The 24,667-nt window shown below is 36.5% G+C and overlaps 1 protein-coding gene across 1 annotated transcript; it reads right to left on the bottom strand.

Annotated features, from left to right (window-relative positions):
* Window positions 1-122: 122 nt before the first annotated feature.
* Window positions 123-19,955, bottom strand: LOC311297213 (uncharacterized protein). Its single transcript, XM_084419429.1, has 6 exons — window positions 19,633-19,955; window positions 9,544-9,627; window positions 9,314-9,388; window positions 8,147-8,215; window positions 5,623-5,826; window positions 123-1,712 (listed from the first exon to the last, which is right to left on the bottom strand). The coding sequence occupies exons 1-6, from the start codon at window positions 19,876-19,878 to the stop codon at window positions 1,284-1,286; spliced, it is 1,107 nt and encodes a 368-aa protein (XP_084275555.1). The 5' UTR covers window positions 19,879-19,955; the 3' UTR covers window positions 123-1,283.
* Window positions 19,956-24,667: the final 4,712 nt, after the last annotated feature.

Genomic DNA, 24,667 nt, shown 5'->3' with positions numbered 1-24,667 from the left:
GGGGTGAGTAAATGACAATTTTCAAGAAATATGAAAAAAGAGCAAATATAATTGATCGAGATTAACATTTACAAACCGTTAACCCTAAATTACAGCTGTATGTAATAAAGGAAAGCATCTGGTAAGCGTAAATAAAGCTCTTTATTCAGTCTTATACGGATAATAAAAGGTAATTGCAGTACAGTAGCGTTGCAGTCACAGTGATACATCTCAGGCTTTTTCATTTAAAAATACAATATTTTTGCATAGCAATGGAGACTGCAGGTAAATTTGGCTTTTGCAATATCTCTGTCACTATTTTGTTTGTATTTAGCTTGTTTACCATGCTCGCAAGATTTAACAAAAAACTTCAATAACCATCAGAACGTAAAAGTGCAGTTAGTGGCTTCTGATTTTGCAACTTCAACTACACATAAATCTCCATAAACCCTCCAGCCAAACCAATGTCGGCGAACCCAAACACTCAAAATGATTGACAGGTACAGTACGTTTCTGATTGGTTAGTTTTCTTACTGTCCAAAAAAGTGCAGGCCGGCCCTGTTTTTTTGCTATTTACAGAGCCTAGGCCTGTCACAGAGGCATGTGAGATTTTTAAAACACTTATTTCAGTCCTAAACTAAATAACATGATCATTCATATAGGGTAAAGGCTCGAAAAGTGCTCTCAAAATGGAGAATGCTGTCCAAAGCTGAAAGCATTCTCATTTTCTGAACAGCAATTAGGAATCCATCATAAGTTTACCTGAAAGCATAAGAAAGCAATAAAATCGAGGCATATGAATTACCCTAGACTAGAGTATAAATAAAAACTCAAATCCAATCCGACCTCTTGAGAAAACATAACTATTTTCCATTTTGGCAGATTGGTGGCAAATTCGTATGAATAATACAATATGATTTGTACGAAAATACGTTTCAGAAAAAAGTAAGCATGAAGGTCCATCCTTAAACCTATAACCCACAGTGAGGCGTAAACAGATCATACAAAAACGTACAAATTTACCGCCAACTCGCCAAAATGTAAAATGCCACGAGGATGAATTGATAACATCCTTTTGTGTGATATTTGCTTTAGCAATATTAAGTCCCCAAATCCACAATCCTAAAAGAGAAGAATTCAATCCTTGCATTCAGACAGAGTCCATCTTCATCCATCCTGGAGTCTGTTTTTTAGAAACTCCGTTAATTCTTCTGTCATCTGGAATAATTTCCCACAATTCTAGTTTGCTAAAGCAATGCTTATCTTGCAAAATAATCCATTTTGATGAGCTTTGGCCTATACGTCTATTCTGAGATGTTCTCTGCATCCAGCACTTCCTTGTCATCTTTGACTTCTGCCCTGTCCTCTTCTCTCGCTTCCTTCTCTTCTTCTTGGGCCCGTTCACAGTCACAAGGTTCAAATCCTCCCTCAGTTACTTCTTCCACTTTTCCTGTATGGGTTACTTCAGTCCACTCATTTTCTTGGGATACATCTTTGTGCTCTGTCCTGTCTTTTTCCTCCTGTGGGTCATTGGTGGGTTGAGCAGAGTCTATTTTATCTGCTGTATTCTCCTGCAAAGGCCCACCAATCAGTTCCCCTTCATCCCCATTCTGAAGTTGAGTATCTGGTTGAAACGGAGAGTCATTTCCTTCATTCACTTTTGCCTCGTCACCTGCTGACTTCCTGTGTTGCCTTGTGGGCAGCCGGCGCTTGAAAGACAGCCTAGCTCGACTCTGTGGAGTGAATACACAAAATCAGACTAGCCGAGTACAAGCTGATTCCATACACAAGTTTAATAAACTACATACTGCAACTGTTGTTCCAAAACTTAGTTAGCTGCCATAGGACAGAACCTAATAAAATAATCACTTTGCGTCAGCTGCAACTCATGTGCCACACAAATAGCCCCAATTGATTCCAGCACTTTGGCATTAGCATTTTGCTAAGCTAACAAAACAATACTCTGAAATTAAGGCTGTAACCAAATATTTATGATTTATCTGGATACTAAATGTATTGAGTCATTCATTGCAAAAATAAACGCCCAGTAATCTGAAATTTAGACGGTGAGGTTTGCTGTGGTAATGGCCCATGAAAAAGTTATCAATTTTTAATTACACTGAACTATTTTTATCCATACTTTTCAGTACTAAGTGAAATAAAAGCAAATTTCTTCTCTACCTATCTTCTTCACCTATAATTGCTCTTCACTGACAGGACTCACATTGGATTATACTAGATTTTAAGGACACACAACAAAACCAGGATTTAGTAGTTTTATGTTAAACCTGGACTCAGAGTAACCATTGACAACCTACAGTAAGCTATGTGGAATGTAATCCTAGCATACTGGACAAAGCAGTGAACACTACATCAGGGGTGTTTATAGCCATATATAGGCAAACTGAACCATAAACAAGTTCAGACCTTTTTGCAAACCTGTTGGTCAGATATGATCAAAACTGAGATTTATTTGCAAATCTGGCATCATTCATTCTGATTCTGATAGAAAACAGACACAACATGATTGCTGAAATATCAGGGATAAACAGGATATACGATATTCAACTTTTTTCTTGGTTTGGCGAACATTCCATTTTAGAATTTTGCAAACATTATTGAGACATTATTTTTTAATGTTCTATGAACGTTCTGAAAAAGTAGAAACATTTAAAAAATATTACTAAAACGTTTCAGGGTTTTTTTTTTCATGAAAAATGTATAAAAATGATTTTGTGCTAACGTTTTGAGAGCATTGTTAAAGACCAGATAACTTTGAACAAACATTTTATTAACGTTACTAGAAGAACTTTGGTTTATAACTGAAAGAACCTTGACAACGTTAGCCAAAGTCCTGAAAATGTTCCCTGTTGGCTGGAATACTGCCTATTTCACCTTAAGGGTCACTGTGATTTTGCCAAGACATGTTTTGTTGATCCTGAAACAACATTCCTGTCTGAAAATGTAGTTGTAACCCTAACCCTACCCCTACCCCTACCCCTAAATCTAACCCTACCCATAACTTCTCCCTAAAATCAAAGGGAAATTATATGTGAATGACACTGATGTAGAAGCACATAATCCTGTTTGCAAGCCTAAACTTGACATAAACTGTAAACTTGTCCCTCAAATCTGATTGGTTGATTGGAATGTTGTTCCAGGATCAACAAAGATGTTGATCCAGGAACATGTTATACTTGGTGAAATCAAGAACAGTACATGATGCAGTATGAAATACGCAATGATAAACATTTCAGAATGTCAAAGAAAAGTTTAAATTCGCAGTTGATATTACTACCAATTCTTTTGTCACACCGAAATTGTAAGGTTAAGTTGAGGCCAAATGCATTATGGGATATAGTTTTCAATGCATAACCATACAGCATAGTTCAGGAGCTAAATACTCCTTTAACAGAGTACAAACGACACCTATCATGGCTGGCTTCTGCTGTGAATGCTCTTAGGAGAGGTACAGATGGTGAGAGGCCTGATTGGATTACAGTTCTCAAACCCTGTTATGTCCTCGGGCAGTGCATGGAAAGTCTCTATTGGCTTACTCAGAGCTTAAGCACACAATACTGGCTGCACGCAAAGGGACGTGCACCTTCGTGCTGATATCATCAGATCTCGTTCTGCACACATCACAGATTCTCTGAGAAACAGCAAGACTGTAAAAGGTTACTGCTGAACTTTCAAGAGATCAGGTTTTGCCATTACATTAGTTTGCAACATATACAGGTTTTTAATGACCAGTTAAACTTAATTTAATCACCCACAGTCATAAACTGCATTATGTGATTACAGCCTTGCAAAGTACCAGTTATTATTTACTGATGCTATCCTAATCCTGTCACAGCGTGTTTGTTATTCATATACTTATAATTTAAATAGTGATGGGGAAAAATTAGATGGGAGAAAAACTTAGTTTTCTCGCAAAAGTACTAGGTTCCCTTGAGAAAATGTGCGTTTTGCATTCCCTCATGAAACAAATGTGCATTTTGTGTTTCCCCACAAAAAAATTCTCACAAAATGATTGTGTTCCTCTGAGAAAAATTGTATTCTCTCGCAAAAGTGTTGAGTTCCCCCATGAAACTTTGCATTCTCTCACAAAAGTATTGCGTTACCCCAAGAAATTTTTTATTCTTTCACAAAAGTATTGCATTCCCCCATGAAACTTTGCGTTCTCTCGCAAAAGTATTGCGTTCCCCCAAGAAATGTTTTATTCTCTCACAAAAGTATTACGTTCCCCCACGAAACTTTACGTTTTCTCTCAAAAGTATTGCGTTCCCCCATGAACCTTTGCGTTCTCTCGCAAAAGTTTTGCGCTTCCCCATAAAACAAATGTGTGTTTTGCGTTCCCCCCTGAAACTTAGCATTATCTCCAAAAGTATTGCTTTCCCCCAAGAAAATTTGTATTCTCTCGCAAAAGTATTGCATTCCCCCATGAAACTTTACGTTTTCTCTCAAAAGTATTGCATTCCCCCATAAAACTTTACGTTTTCTCTCAAAAGTATTGCGTTACCCCATGAAACTTTACGTTTTCTCTCAAAAGTATTGCGTTCCCCCTTAAAACTTTACGTTTTCTCTCAAAAGTATTGCGTTACCCCATGAAACTTTACGTTTTCTCTCAAAAGTATTACGTTACCCCATGAAACTTTACGTTTTCTCTCAAAAGTATTACGTTACCCCATGAAACTTTACGTTTTCTCTCAAAAGTATTGCGTTCCCCCTTAAAACTTTACGTTTTCTCTCAAAAGTATTGCGTTACCCCATGAAACTTTACGTTTTCTCTCAAAAGTATTACGTTACCCCATGAAACTTTACGTTTTCTCTCAAAAGTATTACGTTACCCCATGAAACTTTACGTTTTCTCTCAAAAGTATTACGTTCCCCCATGAAACTTTACGTTTTCTCTCAAAAGTATTGCGTTCCCCCATAAAACTTTTAATTCTCTCGTAAAAGTATTACGTTACCCCATGAAACTTTACGTTTTCTCTCAAAAGTATTGCGTTCCCCCTTAAAACTTTACGTTTTCTCTCAAAAGTATTGCGTTCCCCCATGAAACTTTACGTTTTCTCTCAAAAGTATTGCATTCCCCCTTAAAACTTTTCATTCTCTCGCAAAAGAATTACGTTACCCCATGAAACTTTACGTTTTCTCTCAAAAGTATTACGTTACCCCATGAAACTTTACGTTTTCTCTCAAAAGTATTGCATTCCCCCTTAAAACTTTTCATTCTCTCGCAAAAGTATTACATTACCCCAAGAAAATTTGTATTCTCTCAAAAAGTATTGCATTCCCCGTGAAACTTTGCATTTTCCTCCCATCTTATTATTATTATTATTATGCCATCACTGTGTCCCTTTAGGGGCACCGTACATTTCCACTGTTCTGAAGTAAGGAATTTGTATAAGCCGTGTTTTAAGTAGTGTAAATATTTTGAATTGAATGTAAGTGAATGTCACTTCTTTATCTGAACCAAATCTTCGACCTGAAAGACAGGTTTGTGTCACATTGTATACAATATATATATATATATATATATATATATATATATATATTACCTATATACCTATAGGTAAGTTCCTAAACATCAGTGAAGAAAACCTTGTTGCATTTGAAAGTGACATTAAGCTAGTTGACCTTGTTGATGTTGGGCAGTGGAGTGCCCTCGACCGGCTGCTCGAAGCTAACCGGCGCCTCATCTTCACAGGACAGATGAATGGGCTGCAGGGTGGAGCTCACGGAGCGGCACGGACTGATGGGACAGGACGCTGTGGGTGGCTCTTTAGACTCTGGACTTTTGGGTGGGGAGAGCAGGACAGTTGGAGAGAGAGCAAGATTGGCCTGAAAGAGAGAAGAAAATAATGTTTTTAATGCTCCTACAAAATGTCCTTTAATAGAGACAAAGCCAGTGGTCAACTGATATGGGTTTTTAAAGGTCAATATAGAGAGAGTAGAGGATGACAGAATGCAGATATAAACATAATGCAACTTACTGATGATCAGACAACATAAAATTGTAGGAACTATATGAACTATATGAACAATTACCTTACTTATTAATTATGTTTGGTGGCACAGAGGGCAGTGTGTTGCTAAAGACATACCGTATAAGAAACTGATGTGGTATCAAGGTATGATTATTTTCATTAACTAAAACTAAAACCATAATACAAATAAACGTTAACTGAAATAAAAGATATATGTTGAAAGAAAAACTTATTTATTGTGTGTGTATATATATATATATATATATATATATATATATATATATATTCACTAGGGTATATATCTTTTTTAAATAATATTTGTATTAATAAAAAAAATAAGTAGTAAAAAGTAAAATTCACAAAAATTATAGAAATTAATGTCAGTGCGACAGTGTCAGTAGAATTTGGGGGGACACTTTTAAAAAAACTATAAATGGCGATTAAAAGACATTAATCAGACCATTAATAGTATTATCTAAGTTCTTAAAATAATCTTCTTCTTGACTACACAGATACTGTCTTACCCATGTTTAACCTCTTTCATAGTCTACTGGACTAGTTTATATTCCACCGATGCTGCCTAAGATAAATCAGCCTAATCTCAACAAACTAGAAAGCCGACAAATTATCTAAATCTTAACGTTCAGGTGATTTAGGCTATTATCTATATGACTGAAGTGAAATGGATATATATACACGTCAATCAACAGCAACTTAAAACACCACAAAAAAAGGCTTGATTGAGCTCTTCTTGCACTGTAAAATAAAATATCTGAAATGAATATCTCCTACCTGTGCAGGAGAGAACAGGAAGAGAGAGAAACGGCAACCCTTTTGTCCCATGACTGCCTGATGGCTGCTATAGTGAGTCTAGCTCAGCACTACACTGCACTGGATAAGCCCTTATCTCATTACAGTCCTTGTCTGAGCCAATTGGAGGAGACCGTGCAGACCCGTCCCTTTCATGAGCAAATGTATTTCACAGACCAATCACAGGTCAAACTAACTAAACACTTCTCAGGAGAGATGCTGTGTGGGGTTTAGGTGCAGGTATTGGCCTTGCAGTTGTACAGTTTAAACTCTAGGAGGCAGAAGAGTTGCATAAAAACCTTGGCTTTGTTTGCAATAATGAAAACTTAACGATATTCACTATATACCACCTGCTTGTCTTAAGAAAATGTGTGTCCAGTTTTCACATTTTGGCAGTTTAATAAAATAATGATTTAAGGAAGATGATACATTTGTTTAAATATATATTACTTCTAGTTTATTTTTCAAAGTAGAAAAATATACTGCATACTATATACTGCATATTACTGCATATTAGCTTCATAAATGTAACAGCAGGTATAGACAAAATTATATAATACTAGTGCAAAATGCCCGTGCAAAATCATTTTTTGTCTGTGTTTTTAGTAATTGTTGGTTTGGTGTATTTGAGTCCTCATTGCACAGCAAAAGTTCAGTGACATTTTTATTTGTGCATGGTAGAAAGCAAATACTGATACTGACATAATGACATACACTAAATGTGGAACATTGAACTACACGATTCAGGGAGCAGGCTACACAGTGAACTCCAAGCTAACAACGTCAAACTTGGCACTGCACTTACTCGTGCCCGTAGCGAGACACCTGTCAAGTTTGAAATTCATCGGACTAACGGTTCGAGATATATGCGAATAACAGACACACAAACAGACATACAGACAGACAGACGTTTCTGTAATTTATCGAGAGATGACTGATATGTTGGTGTTAAAGTTAGACAACAAATTGGCCTTTACACAAAAAGTTCACTTTAGATTCTACTAACTATAACTTTGCTACTATATGTTAGTAGAATGTCTAAAGTGGACTATCGAAATAAAGTGTTACCAAAAAAATGATTTGAAAAGATTCCCATTAATGATGCATATGCACCTTAAAATACACTGAAAATGCAAACAATTCCCAGCATACATGCAGGTTGCTTAACTATACATTTCAGCAAATAGCTTTATGATGCGACAGATTTCCTGTTTCCTGTATGAAAGATGACTTCGGAAATGACACATGAAATTGAAAGGCAGCCTCAAAATGCTGCTAGGATGGCATCTTTCAAATGCAAATCATAAACTTGTGCTGAAACTAAGATCTTGTATGAAATGGATAATCAAGCAGATAGATCTCACCTGAAGTTTTCCTATGAGGGGTGAACTCTTTAACTTCATCTTGGGAGGATGAGGAGAGTTAGACGACTTCTGTACCAGAAAAGTCAGTTATTTAAAAGACATATTGAATAAGACCATTTTACATTCACTATAAAACTGGCATAAAGGTAGAGTACAACAAGGTGTGTTAACATTAATCAATTGCTAAGAGGCCGTTTACACTGCACCATTTTCAACTAAAAACAGAAACTTTTTAATGTGTTTTGGCCGTTCATTCACACGAAAATTGCATTTTGGGGGCCTGAATACACAAACTTTTGAAAACGGTTTTCAAAGTGCAAGTTTTTGAAAGCAATACCATTATCATCTCTTTGTAAACTACAAATATGCAAATTTGTGAAAACGGTAACGTCATGCGCATTACTTGTTCAGTCTACAGGTGAGCAGTGTTTCTTTACAAAGTGATATCGCCAACTACTGGCCTGGCAGCAGAATACAGCGTTTTTAGCCGCTTTTCCAGATCCGTGTGAATGGGGATCGTGAATGCAAAAACACAAAGGAAAAACTTTCCCGTTTTTACTACATAATTTTCGCGTAATTGTACCCTAATATCTAACTCAGTAAACTTAGGGTACATTTACATGACAATGACGTACTAAAGACGGAAACGGTTTTCCTTTGCATTTTTGAAAAGTTTCGCATACAGTCGACAACGTTGTCAAAATGATCCTCTTTTATACGGATCTGTGAAAACGACTAAAAACTCTGTATTATTCATGCCAGGCCAGTAGATGGCGATGTCACTGTGTAAAGAAACACTACGTGCCTTTAGACTGAACACGTAATACGCATGCGAATGGCAACACCGTTTTCACAAATTCACATTTTTGTAGTTTACAAGGAGACGATAACGGTAATTTTCAAAAGTTTGCGTTTTCAGGCCCCCAAAACGCAACTTTCGTGTAAATGAACGGCCAAAGCGCATAAAAGGTTTTCCGTTTTTACTTGAAAATGATGTAATGTAAACATCCCCTTAAAACTGAAGTTCTGTTATGTAATAATAATAAAAAAAAAATTACTGAGAAAAAAAATCAACTATATTTATCTATAATTCATATACTGCCAGTCTGGCATGAAAAAAAATCAACTTTCCTGAGAGTCGATATGTCAGTAAAGTTACATGCGCACCTTTTCTTGTTCATGTTCTTCATCTTTTTGGTTGTTTATCACCAGAGAACATGGGGGTCTCCTCATAGATTTCACCTGCAATTCAGTAACATAAGCTATATAATACATGATCACTTTATTTCGCCCAAACTTTGTAATATTCGCATTATGAACATGAATAAAAACAAATATAATTTTGATTAGGAACAACCAATAAGAGACCAACAGAAAGACGTCAGATGTTCCACTACCTCCATGTTTCCTGGCATTGGCAGTGCATGACCTTTGAGTCTTCCAGCCAGCTGAGCCACGGACGGCTTGACTGGAGCTTCCTCCTGCAAACAGAGAAGCAGACCGTTTGTTGGATGTTCTTCCCTGATGTCCAGTATCCTGATCTCACTTTATTGACACAGGATCCCGCAGGGCCTGTAGTGAAGCTCAGACCACCAAACACGAGCGAGGAAGCTTGCGGGGGGAAGCACACACACCCAACTGCTCATTTTACACACGGCTCCATTACATAAGACAAGCATGATGCAATAATGGCCTCCAAATTCAGCATGTGCTTGTTTTTACTAGACATGTTTTCTTACTTAACAGTAACTGGAAAATGAAAGGCCTTTCAAAAGTAAGAAATGGTGACGTCAGAAGCACAGAGACGGGGTGTGGTGGAGAGAAGGGCGATGTTTGGCAGAAAACACATTACCGCTCTATTTCTGCAGAATGTTTTCAGTATAGTTTCTGAAAGCACAATTAGATGTGCTTTCTATTATTTAATCAGATTATTCTCAATATTTAACCAGACTCGTTATTTAATCAGAGATTTGAGAATCCAAATGTGAGAAATATAGTCAAAATTATGAGAAATAAAGCATCAACTGTGATTGGCAAATACAAAGTCGTAATTGTAAGATAAAGCCACAATTATGAGGAAAAAAATAATGCAACTGTGAGATATACAGTTGCAGTTATGAGAAAAGTTGCTAATGTGAGATATAAAGTCATAATTAGGAGATATAAATTAGTAATTTTGAGATATAAAGTCGCAACTGAGACATAAAGTTGCAAATTGTGAGAAATTCAGGAATTACAGGGAAATAGTCTTTAATACTTAAATCCAATAGGTACCGGAAAACTCAGGAGAAAGATAGCACAACCATGAATAACACCAATGATACTGGACAAAGAACTGAATGAAGTGAAGGTGTGTATATATATACACAAGATAAACTCAAATACAAACAGGTGTGCTCTAATTGCCATGACAACCCAGGAACAATCGGGAACACAGAACAAAGGAAACAGAAAACAAAGAGAAACATACTAAAAGTCTTTAAAAACAAAACCAAAACACAATAAACTAAGCATAACTGTGACAGAAATATAGTCGAAATAATGAGAAATAAATGAGCAATTGTGAGATATGAAGTCATAATTAGGCGAAAAAAGTTGCAATTATGACAAAAAAGTCTCAATTGTGAGATATAAAGTCATAATTAGGTGATACAGTTGCAATTACTCTGAGATATAAAGTTGCAATTGAGAGAAAGTCACAAATATATATACACACATATTGTATGAACAAATTTTTTTTTTATAGACGCGATTAATCATGATTAATCAATTTGACAGCACTAATATATATCTCATAATTGCAACTTAATCATACAATTGCAATTTTATATATATATATATGTATATATATATATATATATATATAAAATTGCAATTGTATGATTAAGTTGACTTATGAGAAAGAAGTCACAATTGTGAGATATAAAGTGCCAATTTTTATTTTAGGTGGAAACAGGCATCTATACATAATTTCTCCGTATCGTCTATTGAAAAATCCATATTGTTAACCACTACATATCGCTTTTGGCAATGTTTATTTTTACACTATGCATACTGTTATATACTTTTTAAATACACAGTATATACTTTGTAATATGCAGTATGCTAGTATTGCATTCTGGACAAAGCAGCTGTTTGCATCAAAGAACAAATACGGTTTAGTTTATCAGCAACACAGCTGACCAGCATCACACTTACAGCCTGGGGGAGTCTGTATCTTTCTCATCACGAGGAACATATCAGTGTTTCATTGAAAAATGAAGAACATTTTTCACAAAAGCCTTAGTCAGAGTATGCTTTAAAGCCTCAAACACGTTCTTCTAATTGCACACTTGTCTTTTTCTCTCAATGTGCCTCTGCCAGGCTTTGCAAACAGAAACGTGTCTCTCCCACAACATTCTTCTCAAATCTCCCAAATACAAACACTTTCCACATTTTAATAACACTTTGTTTAATTAGCACATGGTGACCCCACTCACTTTGCTTCCTCACTTAATATCACACACCACGGCAAACATTAGTGCTTACACGCACAGAAAGAAGACGTGTTTCCCCCCCGATCCACTTCCCTCCATTTCCTGCAGTTCCTTTCCTTCACCCATGATAAGCAGAATTCCCCTGAGACCACCCACCCCTTGACTCATTATTTTGGCGCCCATGATTGTTAACTCTTTCCTGTCCCTCGAGAACAAAGCCACTGTAAAAAGGGTAAACTTCACAACGAGGACAATAGAGTCAAGAATTAGTTCGATGCTTTTTTCATAACCCACCCATGTTGGTTTTAATGGAAACTTCAACTTATTTTCATCACGGAATACAAAAAATAAAAGAGCTCATTTTTATCTCGTAATTCAGACTTTGTGAGTTTGTGCGTTTCGCAATTGTGAGTTTATATCTCGCAATTTGGGCTGCATAATTCACAATTGCAAATTCTGAGGGAAAAAAAGTCACAGTTTCAAATTCTGAGGGAAAAAAAGTCTGAATTGCGAGATATAAACTCACAATTGCAAGTTAGTTTCTGTGGTGGAAACAAGCATCCATGTGTTGTTTTGTAAAAAGGACTGGAGAAAGAACCATATAAGAAACAAACACCACAATGGAGATCTCTGGAATAATTTATAGTAAAAAAATTGTATAGTAAAAATTCACAGTAAAAATAGTTCTCTCATTTATTTGTATTTGTATTATATAAATGTAGCATAAGGAATGTACATGAACTTATTATAGTCAAGTCGATTTTGTCAAAACATTCAGTTCCAATTAAAAGAGTAAAATGTGTTGACAAAACAAGACACACAAAGTATGAGCAGTAAATCAGTAAGCCGGAGATGATTTGAACCCTATGTTTGGATAAGACTGTAGGATGGGTGGGAATTATGGGCTCATTTTGGGAGTGGGAGTACAGAAAGCTCTATTTTAGGCTGCTGTGGCCTGAGAAATAAACCACAGACCGGCTCATGAAGGTCTGGGTCAGTGATCATCCAGCAAAACCGTGTCAGTGGAGAAAGATCTTGTGCAGTTTGTGGAATGAGAAGCACTGGAAATACACACTGTGTGTACATGAATACAATACTGTAACTTTAACGTATTGGTCATTTCATGGAAACATTATGGAAACTTTTAGGCCTGCAGCTTTATTTGCTTATTAACATAACTCTATACAGACAATAAAGTGATTTCTGGCTTATAATACTGAGTGTTTTGTTTGTTTTTTAAATTATGACCATAAAATCTAAAACCATTTGAACCAATAATTAGATATTGAATGAGGATGAGTAAATGATGACACATTTTTCATTATTAGGAATGTTAATTACAATTAAATAAACATATTTATATGAAACCAATGAACTAATTTGAGTGTTTTTAACCTACTTAAGTAGGACATGAGTTGTACATCTTTAAGTGTTCTGGGACTACATATAGAATTCAGAAACCCTTGTTATTAGCGACACATATACTTTCAACGAACATCCAGACGGCATTCACTTTGCTGAGAGTGACGTTTAGATGAATATGTAAGTATCCCAGCAAGCAATAGCCGTCATTTCACCATCTAGTTTAACTATAGACCCGATGTAGTCCGGCTATGAGTAACCCAAAATAACCTTAAATTTGGTTGCATGTCGTTTTTTGCCAAAATAACTTGCGAGATATATGATATTCCATCATGTAAGCAAAGTAAACAGTGATTACAGGGTGTTTGGTTTCATTTCTTCACTCATTTCATTTCTTTGTTTTCTAATTGATGGCTAGTCTATTACTTTCTTGGGCGATGGTTTATTAAATGTCTATTAAATTTTCACTGACAGCCCAAATTCTGCCTTGTTTTAGCCTAGACGTCTGGGCTGTGTTTGGATGGCTATTATACGTCTTTTAAACACAAAAGTGCTTGCTGGGATGTGATGCACACTTTCCTCTCAATAACAAAATAAACACACATCAACAATGACAGCAGTGAGAAAACAGAAGTTAGTAAAGCATCTGACCGATAATGATATGTTTGCACAAGCTTTGCAATTGACCAGCATCAGGTTGACAGATGAGGACATTAAAATTACACTCTTATTATGATACTTTGATTATAAAGTATATTTGAGGCTATAGACAACATAGATCTGTCCAAAAGACTATAGTTTGAATTAATCGCTTTGCATGACACATTGACATTACAGTACTGAATGGCTCTTTCATTATTATCCTGAACATTGTATAAGCATTTGTTTCACGTGTCACTGAGCGGAAGAGAGGCTCTTGGATCTTCTCAGTTCTCGCGCATGCGTCATTATTTTTGTTTTGTTTTTGCACACAAAAAGTATTCTCGTCGCTTGATAAACTTAAGGTTGAGCCACTCACTTGGACTATTTTAACGATGTCTTTACTAACTTTTCTGGGCCGGCAGAAGCAATTACCTAGCCTAGCAGACTATGAAGGAGTGAGCCAGCTCTCAGATTTCATCAAAAATATCTTAATTTGTGTTCCGAAGATGAACGAAAGTCTTACAGGGTTGAAACAACATAAGGGTGAGTGATTACTTGCCCTACTTGAGCAGATGTTTCTCTGACTGGCAAAAAAAGCGACCAAATCTCAATCAAAAGATGATCCGACAACAAAACCACTCCAGGGACAGCTGAAACTACTGGTCCAGAGCACCAGACACAACATCGGTCATATCTCAGATTATCATCTTCCTTTGCAAGAGGAAACCACAGAAAAAAAACTAAATTGCCTATGGTTTTGTGAAACACCCAGACAATGCATTACAATTTACACTATAAACAGTGAATTATCATGATTTATTACAGCAATAAACCACTACAGGCAATGGATTACAGTGATTTTTCCACTTTTTTTCTCCATTTTTCCAGTGATTTAGTTTTTTTGTTTATCTAAAGGTTTAGCTAGCAATGTCCAAACCTCCACTGAGATGAATGTGAATGCTAAATGGACACTTTACAGGTTTGCCAGACCTGTTTGAAAAGTACCATGGTAAACTATTTGACATACCACACTTACCATCGGATACCAATACTTTTTGTAAGACTCTAAATCATGTGCTAGAAAATGTTACAGCTGACCTCATGGTACATTATGATGTCCTGCACAGTGGAGCGCTCTTAAAAAGAGTCTTTGTCGAAGAGTGAACAATATTAGTAGACACATGATGCATATAATGCCATTTTCTTTAATCCATGCTTTCTGGACGCACATCTCTGAGAGTTCAGCCAAGGTTCAAACCCATTGGGGTCATGAGGATATACACTATATATGAGGTAAAAGGGAAAACATGGACCATATACACAAAAAACCCTGAAAAAATGGTGTTTAAATGAGGTAAAGAGAAGAGAATGGATTTTACATAATTAATTCATAAGTAATCTGGACTGATTCCCTCTGGTTGAGTGGTCTTATGGGCTAAAACTCGAGTAATATGGTCATTTCATGTCTTGTTACTACGAGAACAGACATGTAAGTCTCCCTCTCAGCCATTCCAGGAAAACATGAGTGTTTGAATTTTACATCATTGCAAGATCTCACTTTTCCACTGCCTTTGCCGGCCTTTCAGGCACACAGCTTGTGTTTTTACAAAGGCCCTCTGTGTGTTACATCACTCAAAGCAATGGGATAAACAGCTACCACATCATGAGGCCTGACAGGAGGGAACATTACAGCACTGACAAGGTGTACAACAGGAATCAATACCAATGTTTGACAGCAAAGACAAGTTGTATAATACTAAAGATAAGCTGGACAGAATGTTTATTCTTTATTTATTACATATCTACAGCTTCAAAACCGTTTTTTTGTATTCAAAGCTTAAGTTTTGAGCCCTTATTATGCTATTTAAAGGCTCCTTTTGTTTCAGTGGTCTCCTACAATAGGTTTACATGCATCCTAGGTAAAAAAAAACACTAGTTTTCTCATAATATACATTGGAGCATCACCTCTTTTCATACAGTACCTAAAACGGCTTGATAAAGGATTTGTTCTCTCTAAACCCCTCCCTTCTGAAAGCCTACTCTGCTCTGATTGGTCAGATGCCCCAGTCTGTTGTGATTGGTCGTCCGCTTACATCATGTGTCTGAAACAAAACGCCCGTTACCATAACCGAATATCAGCTCCGGAACGATGGCATCGGTTTTACCGTATTAAGTTTTTTCAACAACACAAACCAAACTCTTCCAGGCTCAATGTGCTCAATGGGTCTTTTTACCATATGAAAGCTTCTTTTTTAATATACATTCATTAACTGTTTCTTTAAACTTCCATCCATCTGTATTTGTAGCAAATAACAGGTGCTCTTATGATTAATTGCATTTGAGGCACAGTAACTGTGGTAGCTTCCAATAGCACTTGTATTGTTGGCTTACTAAAAATTACTTAATATAACATGTGGCCCACATATTTGGCAAACCCAGCCTACTTTATTACATCTTCAGTTACACTGATTTCACTTTCCTTCTTCCACAACATGAAGATCCAACCGCACTCAAGCAGAGGGGACTCCCCGTTCTCTAAGCGTAATGGCATGTGGGATTTTCCTTATCTTTCTCACATGGTCTTGCTTTCTGCAGTGCTGTGACTCTGTGAAGCTCTTCTTTTCTCTTTACATTAATCTACTAGCTTGTGTAGTTGTGCTACGTAAAGAGCTTTCCCTCATGGGAATGAACCTGCCATGTGTTTCCTCTCTCAGTCATCCTTCACTCTCTCTCTTCCTCTCACTCATCAATGTAAACTTTCCAGGCATTGAACTTTCATTGTACACTAGTAGCACAAAACATAGGTTTGGACACAGCTTCTTGTTCATTATGACCAATTTCTACATTTTAGAATAATAGTAACAATGGAAGCACAGACAGAAGTATGGGAATTCTGTAACCAAAATATGCATCTGTGAGGCTTTTTAACCCTCTGATGCATGACTACAGAGGACAGAATCACTCATGTTGTATCCAAACCATTATTACCTTTGACCCTCACCCATAATTCAACTGACTGTCCTTTTAGTCATTTTATTTTTAACGACTTCAATTCAACATGGCAATATTTAAATTCCAATAGGCAGACAACAATTTTAAACGGGCCATATGATGCTATTGTAAAAGTTTGTTAATTTGGTTATTGGGTGTAATAGAATAGGTTACCATGCCTATTTATTGTTCAAAAAAACTTATTTTTCACATACTATACATTATTGCAGCACCTCTATTTCCAGTCTGTCTGAAACACACAGATTTCTACAAAGCCCCTCCTACTGGAAAGCCCAGAGTGCTCTGATTGGCTAGCTGACCTAATGTGCTGTGATTGGCCAAACATCTCAAGCATGTGTCCGTAAATGCCCCTTACCATAATTGCAAGCTTAAGATTCCAAGGCTTTTCTAAACACAAACAGTTAAAGTATAATTTTAACAGTTTCAGGTTTTTCATTAAAACTACAGATTATACTTCTGCATTTTTATATCCCCGCCCAGGTACAGTCGGATCAGCAGAGGGTTATTAACAGAACAGTGTTTATCACTTAAAATTATATCATACTTTTTCATATCTTTAAACAGCATTATGATGAAAGTGGAACACTATGGCAACAGCTTTCTTACCTGAACGCAACAGTGTTTTGCTTCGGGTGGAACTGACAGAACGGCAGATTTGTTCAGTTTTCCCCCTTTCCGTTTGACCTAAAACACTGTGTTCGTGGTCATCTAGTTTGAAATGTTGACTATGTTCTATGTTGGACTATGTTCCAGTCCAAAATTGTCATGCCCTTCACTCGCTACCTTCCCTCCGTCTCGTTCACTCAGATGTACGTCATTGCTTACGTTGCACGAGTGCCCACTACTGGCGGAAACTGCCAATCCAATATCCAATAATCCAATAATCACCATCATAAAAGTTTGCTAAGTAGTATTTCCTACTAAAGCAAGGCAGTATTTGACTCTAGTAAGTGTATCCATAGCAGACTGGTGGGAGTGGCCTTGGACGGCAACATGCCCAGTGCATTATGGGAAGGAACAGCATTTTTTCTTTTTTGTCTAGTCAAGTAGCACCAGTTGTTTTTTTTTAAAATCACTTATATTGTATTGTATATAGTATATGCAGCCAAGTTTAATTGATATCCCATTTTGCCAGTGGTTAAATACTGATTACAATGTCATCGGTTTTACTGTATCAGCTCGAGCCTCAGTCAGATTCTGAAAGTGCGGATGACCAAGCCAATCGATTAGAACCAACTTCACAAGCATGACTTGAGCAGAAGATTTCACAGTGGTAAACACACAGCGTCTCCACAACATGGTGGCAACACTTCAATTCACTGAAGCCTCGCATATTTCACATTGTGTCGTAAACGTTTGCGGAAGTAATATCTGGACTTCGATCTATGCGTTTATACCATGTTTAATGGAAACATGACTGAAGCCTGTTGTATTTAATTTTGCATGAGTGGTGTGTGAGTCACCAGCCGAAAATGTAATAAGATTTGCGTGAAGCGCTCTAATCGACATACACTGGCCTAAAAGCATGGTAATGAGAGAGAATCCAGAGCATTAAACTCTGGACCTTCATGAATTATGGACCAAGCTATAGTTTTCTCTGATAAAATGTGTTCTCTTCTAATGATGTCTGATATTAGGGAAAAACCTGGCTTTCTGATATCCAAAAATATCATTAAGAGCCTGAAGAAATGAAAACAATAGCCTATCTGTTAAGAGTAGGAAACAGGCATTTTCAATTTAAGAAAATGTTAAGTGACGTTAGAAGTAGACGTTAGGTGAAGAAAATTGTCAAACTGAAAAGGTTCCAGATGCCTTAATAATATAAAATACTTAATTCCTGTGTTTCCTACACAAAACAATGAATTATGTGAATTATTAATCAATTGCGGTAATAAACTTTGCATGTGTGGGTAGGTAAAAAAACCCAAAGGTTCACACCAAATCTACGTCCTTGTATTATGTCATTTAAATATTCATGATAGATAGGTTAAACATTATTGGAGAAGTTACTTGACATTTGTTGGCTGCTCTCTTTCTGTTCGCTGAATCTGTTATTTTGTTTTTGTTTTTTTGATACAGTACAGGCAAATATGTTTAAGAAACTAATTCCAGTCCAGCAAAAGCCTTTAGATAGGTTTTTAGGATCATGATTAGAAACATGTTGATGGTAGTGCAGACATGTACTTTCTGTGGAAAAGCATACCTCCCCTTTTCACATCCCTTTTAAGATGAGCTCCAAGAGTTGAATGCTCTGTGATTACACTTGCAGAAGTAACAACCCGAGCACCACACGCCACGTGAGGAACTTTAATGCCTGTGGCTAAGAGGAAAATCAAAGCTCATGCTTTTTCACACAGACAGAGGAAGATATTCTGCAGACGGACGGCCCTTCCTTCCTCACTTTGTGGTAATTTGGGGTTAAAACAGTCTGAGCAGTCATTTTACCGTGTCTGTTAGTTTATCTGCAAGTCACTTTAGCCACTAACTGAGATTTAAGGTTAAACACATTTTCGAGGACATCTGGGAATCCCCCTGTGCCAAATGAAAGGATTAACCTAAAGACACAAACTTTCTTTCATTTCTTCATTGTCAGAGGGAGGGAGTCTTATAAATTTAAGCAGCAACCCTTAAACTGTCCATAAACATTATTGCAACAAGGCTTGACGGGTCATTAAAGCACATTCATGCAGTTTGAAATGTCATAATACATAGGCTATTACAGTATATAGGCTCCTATTAGGCATATGATTATTATCACTATTGATAATAGTGTTGCTAGGAAGTTAAATTAATGCTTAGATGTCAATACAAACACACGTGACAGACATTTGATTTAATTTCTTACTGTTATTAAGCCAACTGGAGTATCAGCTGGATTCATGCTACAAACAGGCTGCTAGTATTCATATTATGTCTTGCGCAGTTAAAATAAAAAAAAAATACAAATCAGGACCCAGGGGCAAAAAGTAATAGATACATAAAACAAAATCATACCTCCATCCTCAAACACGTTTGTCCGCGTTGATCCTCTGTATACAAGCGGAGTGTGGAGATGCGTCTCTCTGCTCTCCAGTCTGACAGCAGCTTCACTTCGCTTTCTGTTTCTTTAGTCAGCAACACCCAGATCTGCGAACACTTCAAAACGCGAACGGCAAAGGAAGAGAAACTGTGTGGCGTCGAGAGCGCAAAAGCGCTGCGCAACTTCGTCTGATCTGATCGCGATTGCCCAACTTTTCTCATATCAAACTGAAAGACGAAGTGTTATGAGTCATGACCAATTATGACAAACATGTATGGCTGTGTCCAACCCCTTGTGTCCTGCCTATCAGCATTTTGGCCATTTCAGTATTTTGGCCATTTGAATTTATGGTTTTATATTGATACATTTGAGCATCAGGCGCGTTGGACATCGGAATTCAGAGTTTTGAATTTGATGCATCTTATGCGCGATGTCTCATTAAAAATAAGCTGTAGGATGAAGATTTCCAAAATGCGAAATAAAGATGTGGATATATTTATTCGGTAGGCTATTTGACCAGTGGCCTTCGCAACTAAAATACCCCAATATTTAGCCTATTCCACAGAGTTTCAGTGAAAATAAATCACACAGGCATATAGGCTAACTTTTAAAATTAAAAATTAAAATGTTTAAAAATGTTAATAATGCAGTGTTGCTATTAGCGAGCTCTTTTCTAAGAAACCCTTTTAGCCAGTTTTGTGACCATTCTTAAAGTCCCCCTGTAGTCAATAATTTTATCCCTTAAAACTGATCTTTGATCACTGAAATTATGTATTGAACAAAAATTATTCATGCCTTAAAATAGCTTGAATGTAACTCTACACCCTTGTCTCATTTAGTTGCAGTGGTGTAGTCTACGTGATACGCAGGTATACGCCGTATACCCACTAGAAAAGGCCAAGGATTTGCGTATACCCACTTAAAAAAAGCGTGAGGATACGTACCAACTTCGTTTTGTGTCAGAACTTTCACAGTTTCATTCATAAATTCACCCCGTCTGTGTTTGCGAAGCGACGGATCGAATCGCGGAATCCAGTCACAAATGGAACTTGCTATATAAAGCAGAACGTCACGGATTTTGGCTATTTTTGAATGAATAAATCAAAAGTAGCTGCTGTACAATGAATCAAATCTCGATATGGACTAGTGTCTATGAATATTAAAGCTAAAAAAGACTGCAATTGTTCTACGCGTCTCTGGGAATGAGCGCTCAGTGTGTGCTCCTCCACTACACACACACACACACACAGAAGCACGTGTGACTCACGCTCGTGGTGTTTTCAGCGTTTCACTGTATTGAGACATGATGTAGGCTACACATGTGCATTTCATCGCAGAGCTGCTATTAGAGTCACTTGATGAGAATTTCACCATTTCATTTGATCGTCATTCATTCGTTTCATATACACACAGAAACTGTTATGTCTTTACGACAACCTGTCAAAATAAAAGTTCTGTATAACTTGAAGAAATTATAACAGAAATATATTACTATTGCACAGAGTATACTTCAGGCCTAATAATAATAATAATGATAATAATAATAATAATAGTTTATTAAAACACACAGAAACTCAAATGTCTAAAACCCACCAAAATAAAAGTTCGGTCTAACTCAAATTAATTAGAAAGGAATTGCACAGTAAAATTTATTTTAAAATATATTTTTTTTCAAAAACACCATTTCTAAAAGTAAATTTGTATTTGTGCCTATAATGTTTTTTTTTTTTTAATTGTTGATAATTGTCAACTGATAAAACCTGTGCTTCAGGGACCATATTCATATAACATCTAAGGCTAAAGGTAGCTCTTAACTGACTGAGTTAGATGGTGATTAACACTAAACAGTAGAAAATAAGTCCAGTCTCCCCAGCTGTAAATGTCATTGGCTGTTAAAGTCTTGTGTTGCTTATAATAAATTGTTGAATAAGTTAAATAAATAAGTTGATAACACTTAGTATTTCATAATGCTCTCAATTACATGTCGATGCATACAGTATGTATTAGTGAGTGTGGTGGTGCTTATGGGGTGACGCTCTGGGATGGGTGAGTATACCTGGGGGGTATTATATTAGAGTATACTCACTACAAAAAACTAGACTACACCACTGTTTAGTTGGTAACCCTGTTCTATAAGTATGCAAATGAGCCTCGCCTCCCCTCACTCACACCAGCTCAGAGATCCACTCCTTGGTGATCACATGTTGACCTGGGGTGCGTTTCCCAAAAGCATCGTTAGCCTATGTTCGCAATTTCCGTCGTTATCAGCATAGTTCAACGAGTCAGTGTTTCCCGAAACCATCGTTCTAGCGAACATTCGCAAACAGCATCGCAAAGTTGTGTAGTTGGAACGACAGCTCTCGACCTGTTAGAAGCATAGTTTCTAGTTTGCATGACATGTGGACTTAATATATACTTATCTTGAGCAAAATAAGCAAGCTGACATGCAGTACAACCTGTGGCTTGTATTTAGAATACATACAAATGTAATTTACGTCTTTAGTTTGTCAAGAAGAGATTTAAAGCACCATTTCTGAAGAGTGCGCATGTGCGAACGTGCTCTAGGCCTACTATGTAAGAACGAGCCTATGATTGAATCTGGAAATAAAGCAAAATAACTGAGAAAAATTAGAAATAGTCCTCAGATGTCATGTCTGTAATTTATAGCAAAACGTCTAAGTTAATTCGATCTCAAACAGATTCATTAAAAGAAGTTATTACTCCACCACGTGTGCAATGTCATAAACCAACGACCACGTGATTGAACGACCACTTTGCGACAATACAGTTTCGGAAACGGTCGCGACTAGTTAGTTGATTTCTTCAATGATGCATCGTAGCCTACTATGGTAGTGAAGCAGCGAGTTATGTCGTTGTTCGGAAACGCACCCCTGATTGGTTACAAGGTAGTTTGTGACGTCAGAAACACCAGCGATTTTGAGACTGTCTTTAGTTCACTGCAGTTTTAAGGAGATAATACTCAGCAATGGTGCTGACTTATGAATTTGCGCATGGTTTGTCTCAAATCATATTAAAAACATAGACATATAAACAACATTAAAAACATGATTTTCACCACAGGGGGACTTTTTAGTATTTTATGATTTGGTCAGGTGGTTACAAATTTGTATGAATTAGTATGTCATTTGTACATTTTTAGTCATCATAATTTACATACAAGTCAGATTGTACAAATTCATATATTTATGGTGGGGCCAATGTATGCACGATATAGGCTTGAGGTAGGCCTGTGGGCCCTATGGGTTTGTCTATGGGTTCCATGATGTCAGCCCAATATGAATTAGTCCCAGTATGGTTTAAAATGTGGTATAGAACTGTAAATATCTCCATGAAAGGAAGTTGGCATGTTGGATGACAGTTAATATCATACTTATTTCTTAAACACTAGTACTTCATCAGAGGGAGGAAGCATTTTACACAGAAGTGCAGTTCATGTCAAGCATGTGACAGAGGAATGTGAAGAGGCTCTCTCTCTCTCTGTGTGAGTGAGAGAGAGAGAGAGAGAGAGTAAATGTAAACACCTCAATCGATTTCGATCTGAATTCGGTTTCACTCAGATTGAAAAGCGAGGTGTAGCCCTGAAATGTGCTAATCTGATTAACAGAAAAATATTAAGCACATGACCGCTTGAATCTAAAAATACTTCCCAAATATTTGTTTGATAATTTTGTGATTTTATACACTTGCTACACAGGTTTTGTATTTATTTCTGAAAATGACTGATCATAGTCATCAAAAAGGTGTTACAGGGTTTTCAGCACAGCATTAGGGCTAGAATCCATTTATCAAAAATATCTTTGGGTGATAGTTGAGTTACAAGGTGACCTAGACCCAGAGTTCCCTTCCTTTGTGAAGACCCCTTCCTTCTCCTTTTCATTCCCATATTTCTAAACATGGCCACAGCTGAGTCCTGTGGAGCTTGAGATTAGCTCAGAGCAAACAAGCTCTCCATCAAGAGGAACAAAGCAAGGTCCTGATAATAGTGCTTTGAAGGTGTTTGGAACAAAGACACGAGGAAAGCCAAAGTTATTCCACATGGCCGTCTGACGAAAGATGTAATGTCTCAATGCTTTCTGGGACGCTTCTTTCTTGACACTAAAAGAGATAGTTCAGTCATGTGGGATCAGACCTGTAGTAACGATCTTACACCAGTAAAGCAGTAACAGCTGGATGATTTCAAAAACTGTTATTGGAGAATTATACGTAATAATACATCTATTATAGAACTGAATTAAGGTTTCTGAGTACTGAGAGAACCAGAATGTTTATGAAAATTATAAAAATCAACCAAATCTAAAATAATTTAGGGCAGATATTGTCTGGTATTTATTTTTCTTTTTTTATTTGAATCCATAAACTGTTGATAAAAATAAATTATAAATGAAATTATTTTGTCTTGAATCTTATTCATTTAATTAAATATTTGTGTCATTTTATTAATACAAAATGTTGCTCTCACCTCACAAAAGATAATTTTTCTGTGGTCAAGCATATGAGCATATGAGACAGTGTCTCCCCCTGCTGAATAAGCACTGTACAGTAGGTACAGTTATCTTCAAAACAATGAGATTTTCCTCAGTATCAGCGTTTCTACACTAAGTTTTTTTCTGGATCTATTATATTACTCAAAAAAAGTTACATTAAATGGAACTCATACAAAATTATTCAATACATGTTTTCTATACTTGATTTAAAATTTCTGAATTAAAATGAAGTGTAATGTTTTTGTGGGGGTTAAAATTATATATATATATATATATATATATATATATATATATATATATATTATTATTATTTTTTTGAGCCCTTACTTAAAAAAAAGAAGGTAAAATTATTATATAAAAAAGATTTTTAAAAAAAGATTAAAATGTTTAAACAGCACAAGGAAACAGAGTTTGCACTTTTATTTATTAATATTTATATTAGTTTTAAAACATTCACTTGTTCGTATTTAGATTACTGCTGAAAGACTGCGTTGTTATTATCAAT

This window comes from Rutilus rutilus (genome assembly GCF_951802725.1).
Source record: "Rutilus rutilus genome assembly, chromosome: 9".
In the NCBI taxonomy this organism is placed as follows: domain Eukaryota; kingdom Metazoa; phylum Chordata; class Actinopteri; order Cypriniformes; family Leuciscidae; genus Rutilus; species Rutilus rutilus.
Note: the sequence above shows the minus strand (reverse complement) of the source record. Positions and strands in the feature narration are given on the sequence as shown.

Excerpts from the sequence above, each read along its gene's own strand:
- LOC311297213 (XM_084419429.1), bottom strand. The coding sequence starts at position 19,878 with ATGAGAAAAGTTGGGCAATCGCGATCAGATCAGACGAAGTTGCGCAGC. Across the intron at positions 9,628-19,632 it reads AAACGTGTTTGAGGATGGAG|GAGGAAGCTCCAGTCAAGCC; the intron begins GTATGATTTTGT and ends CTCTGTTTGCAG. Across the intron at positions 9,389-9,543 it reads CAATGCCAGGAAACATGGAG|GTGAAATCTATGAGGAGACC; the intron begins GTAGTGGAACAT and ends ACTGAATTGCAG.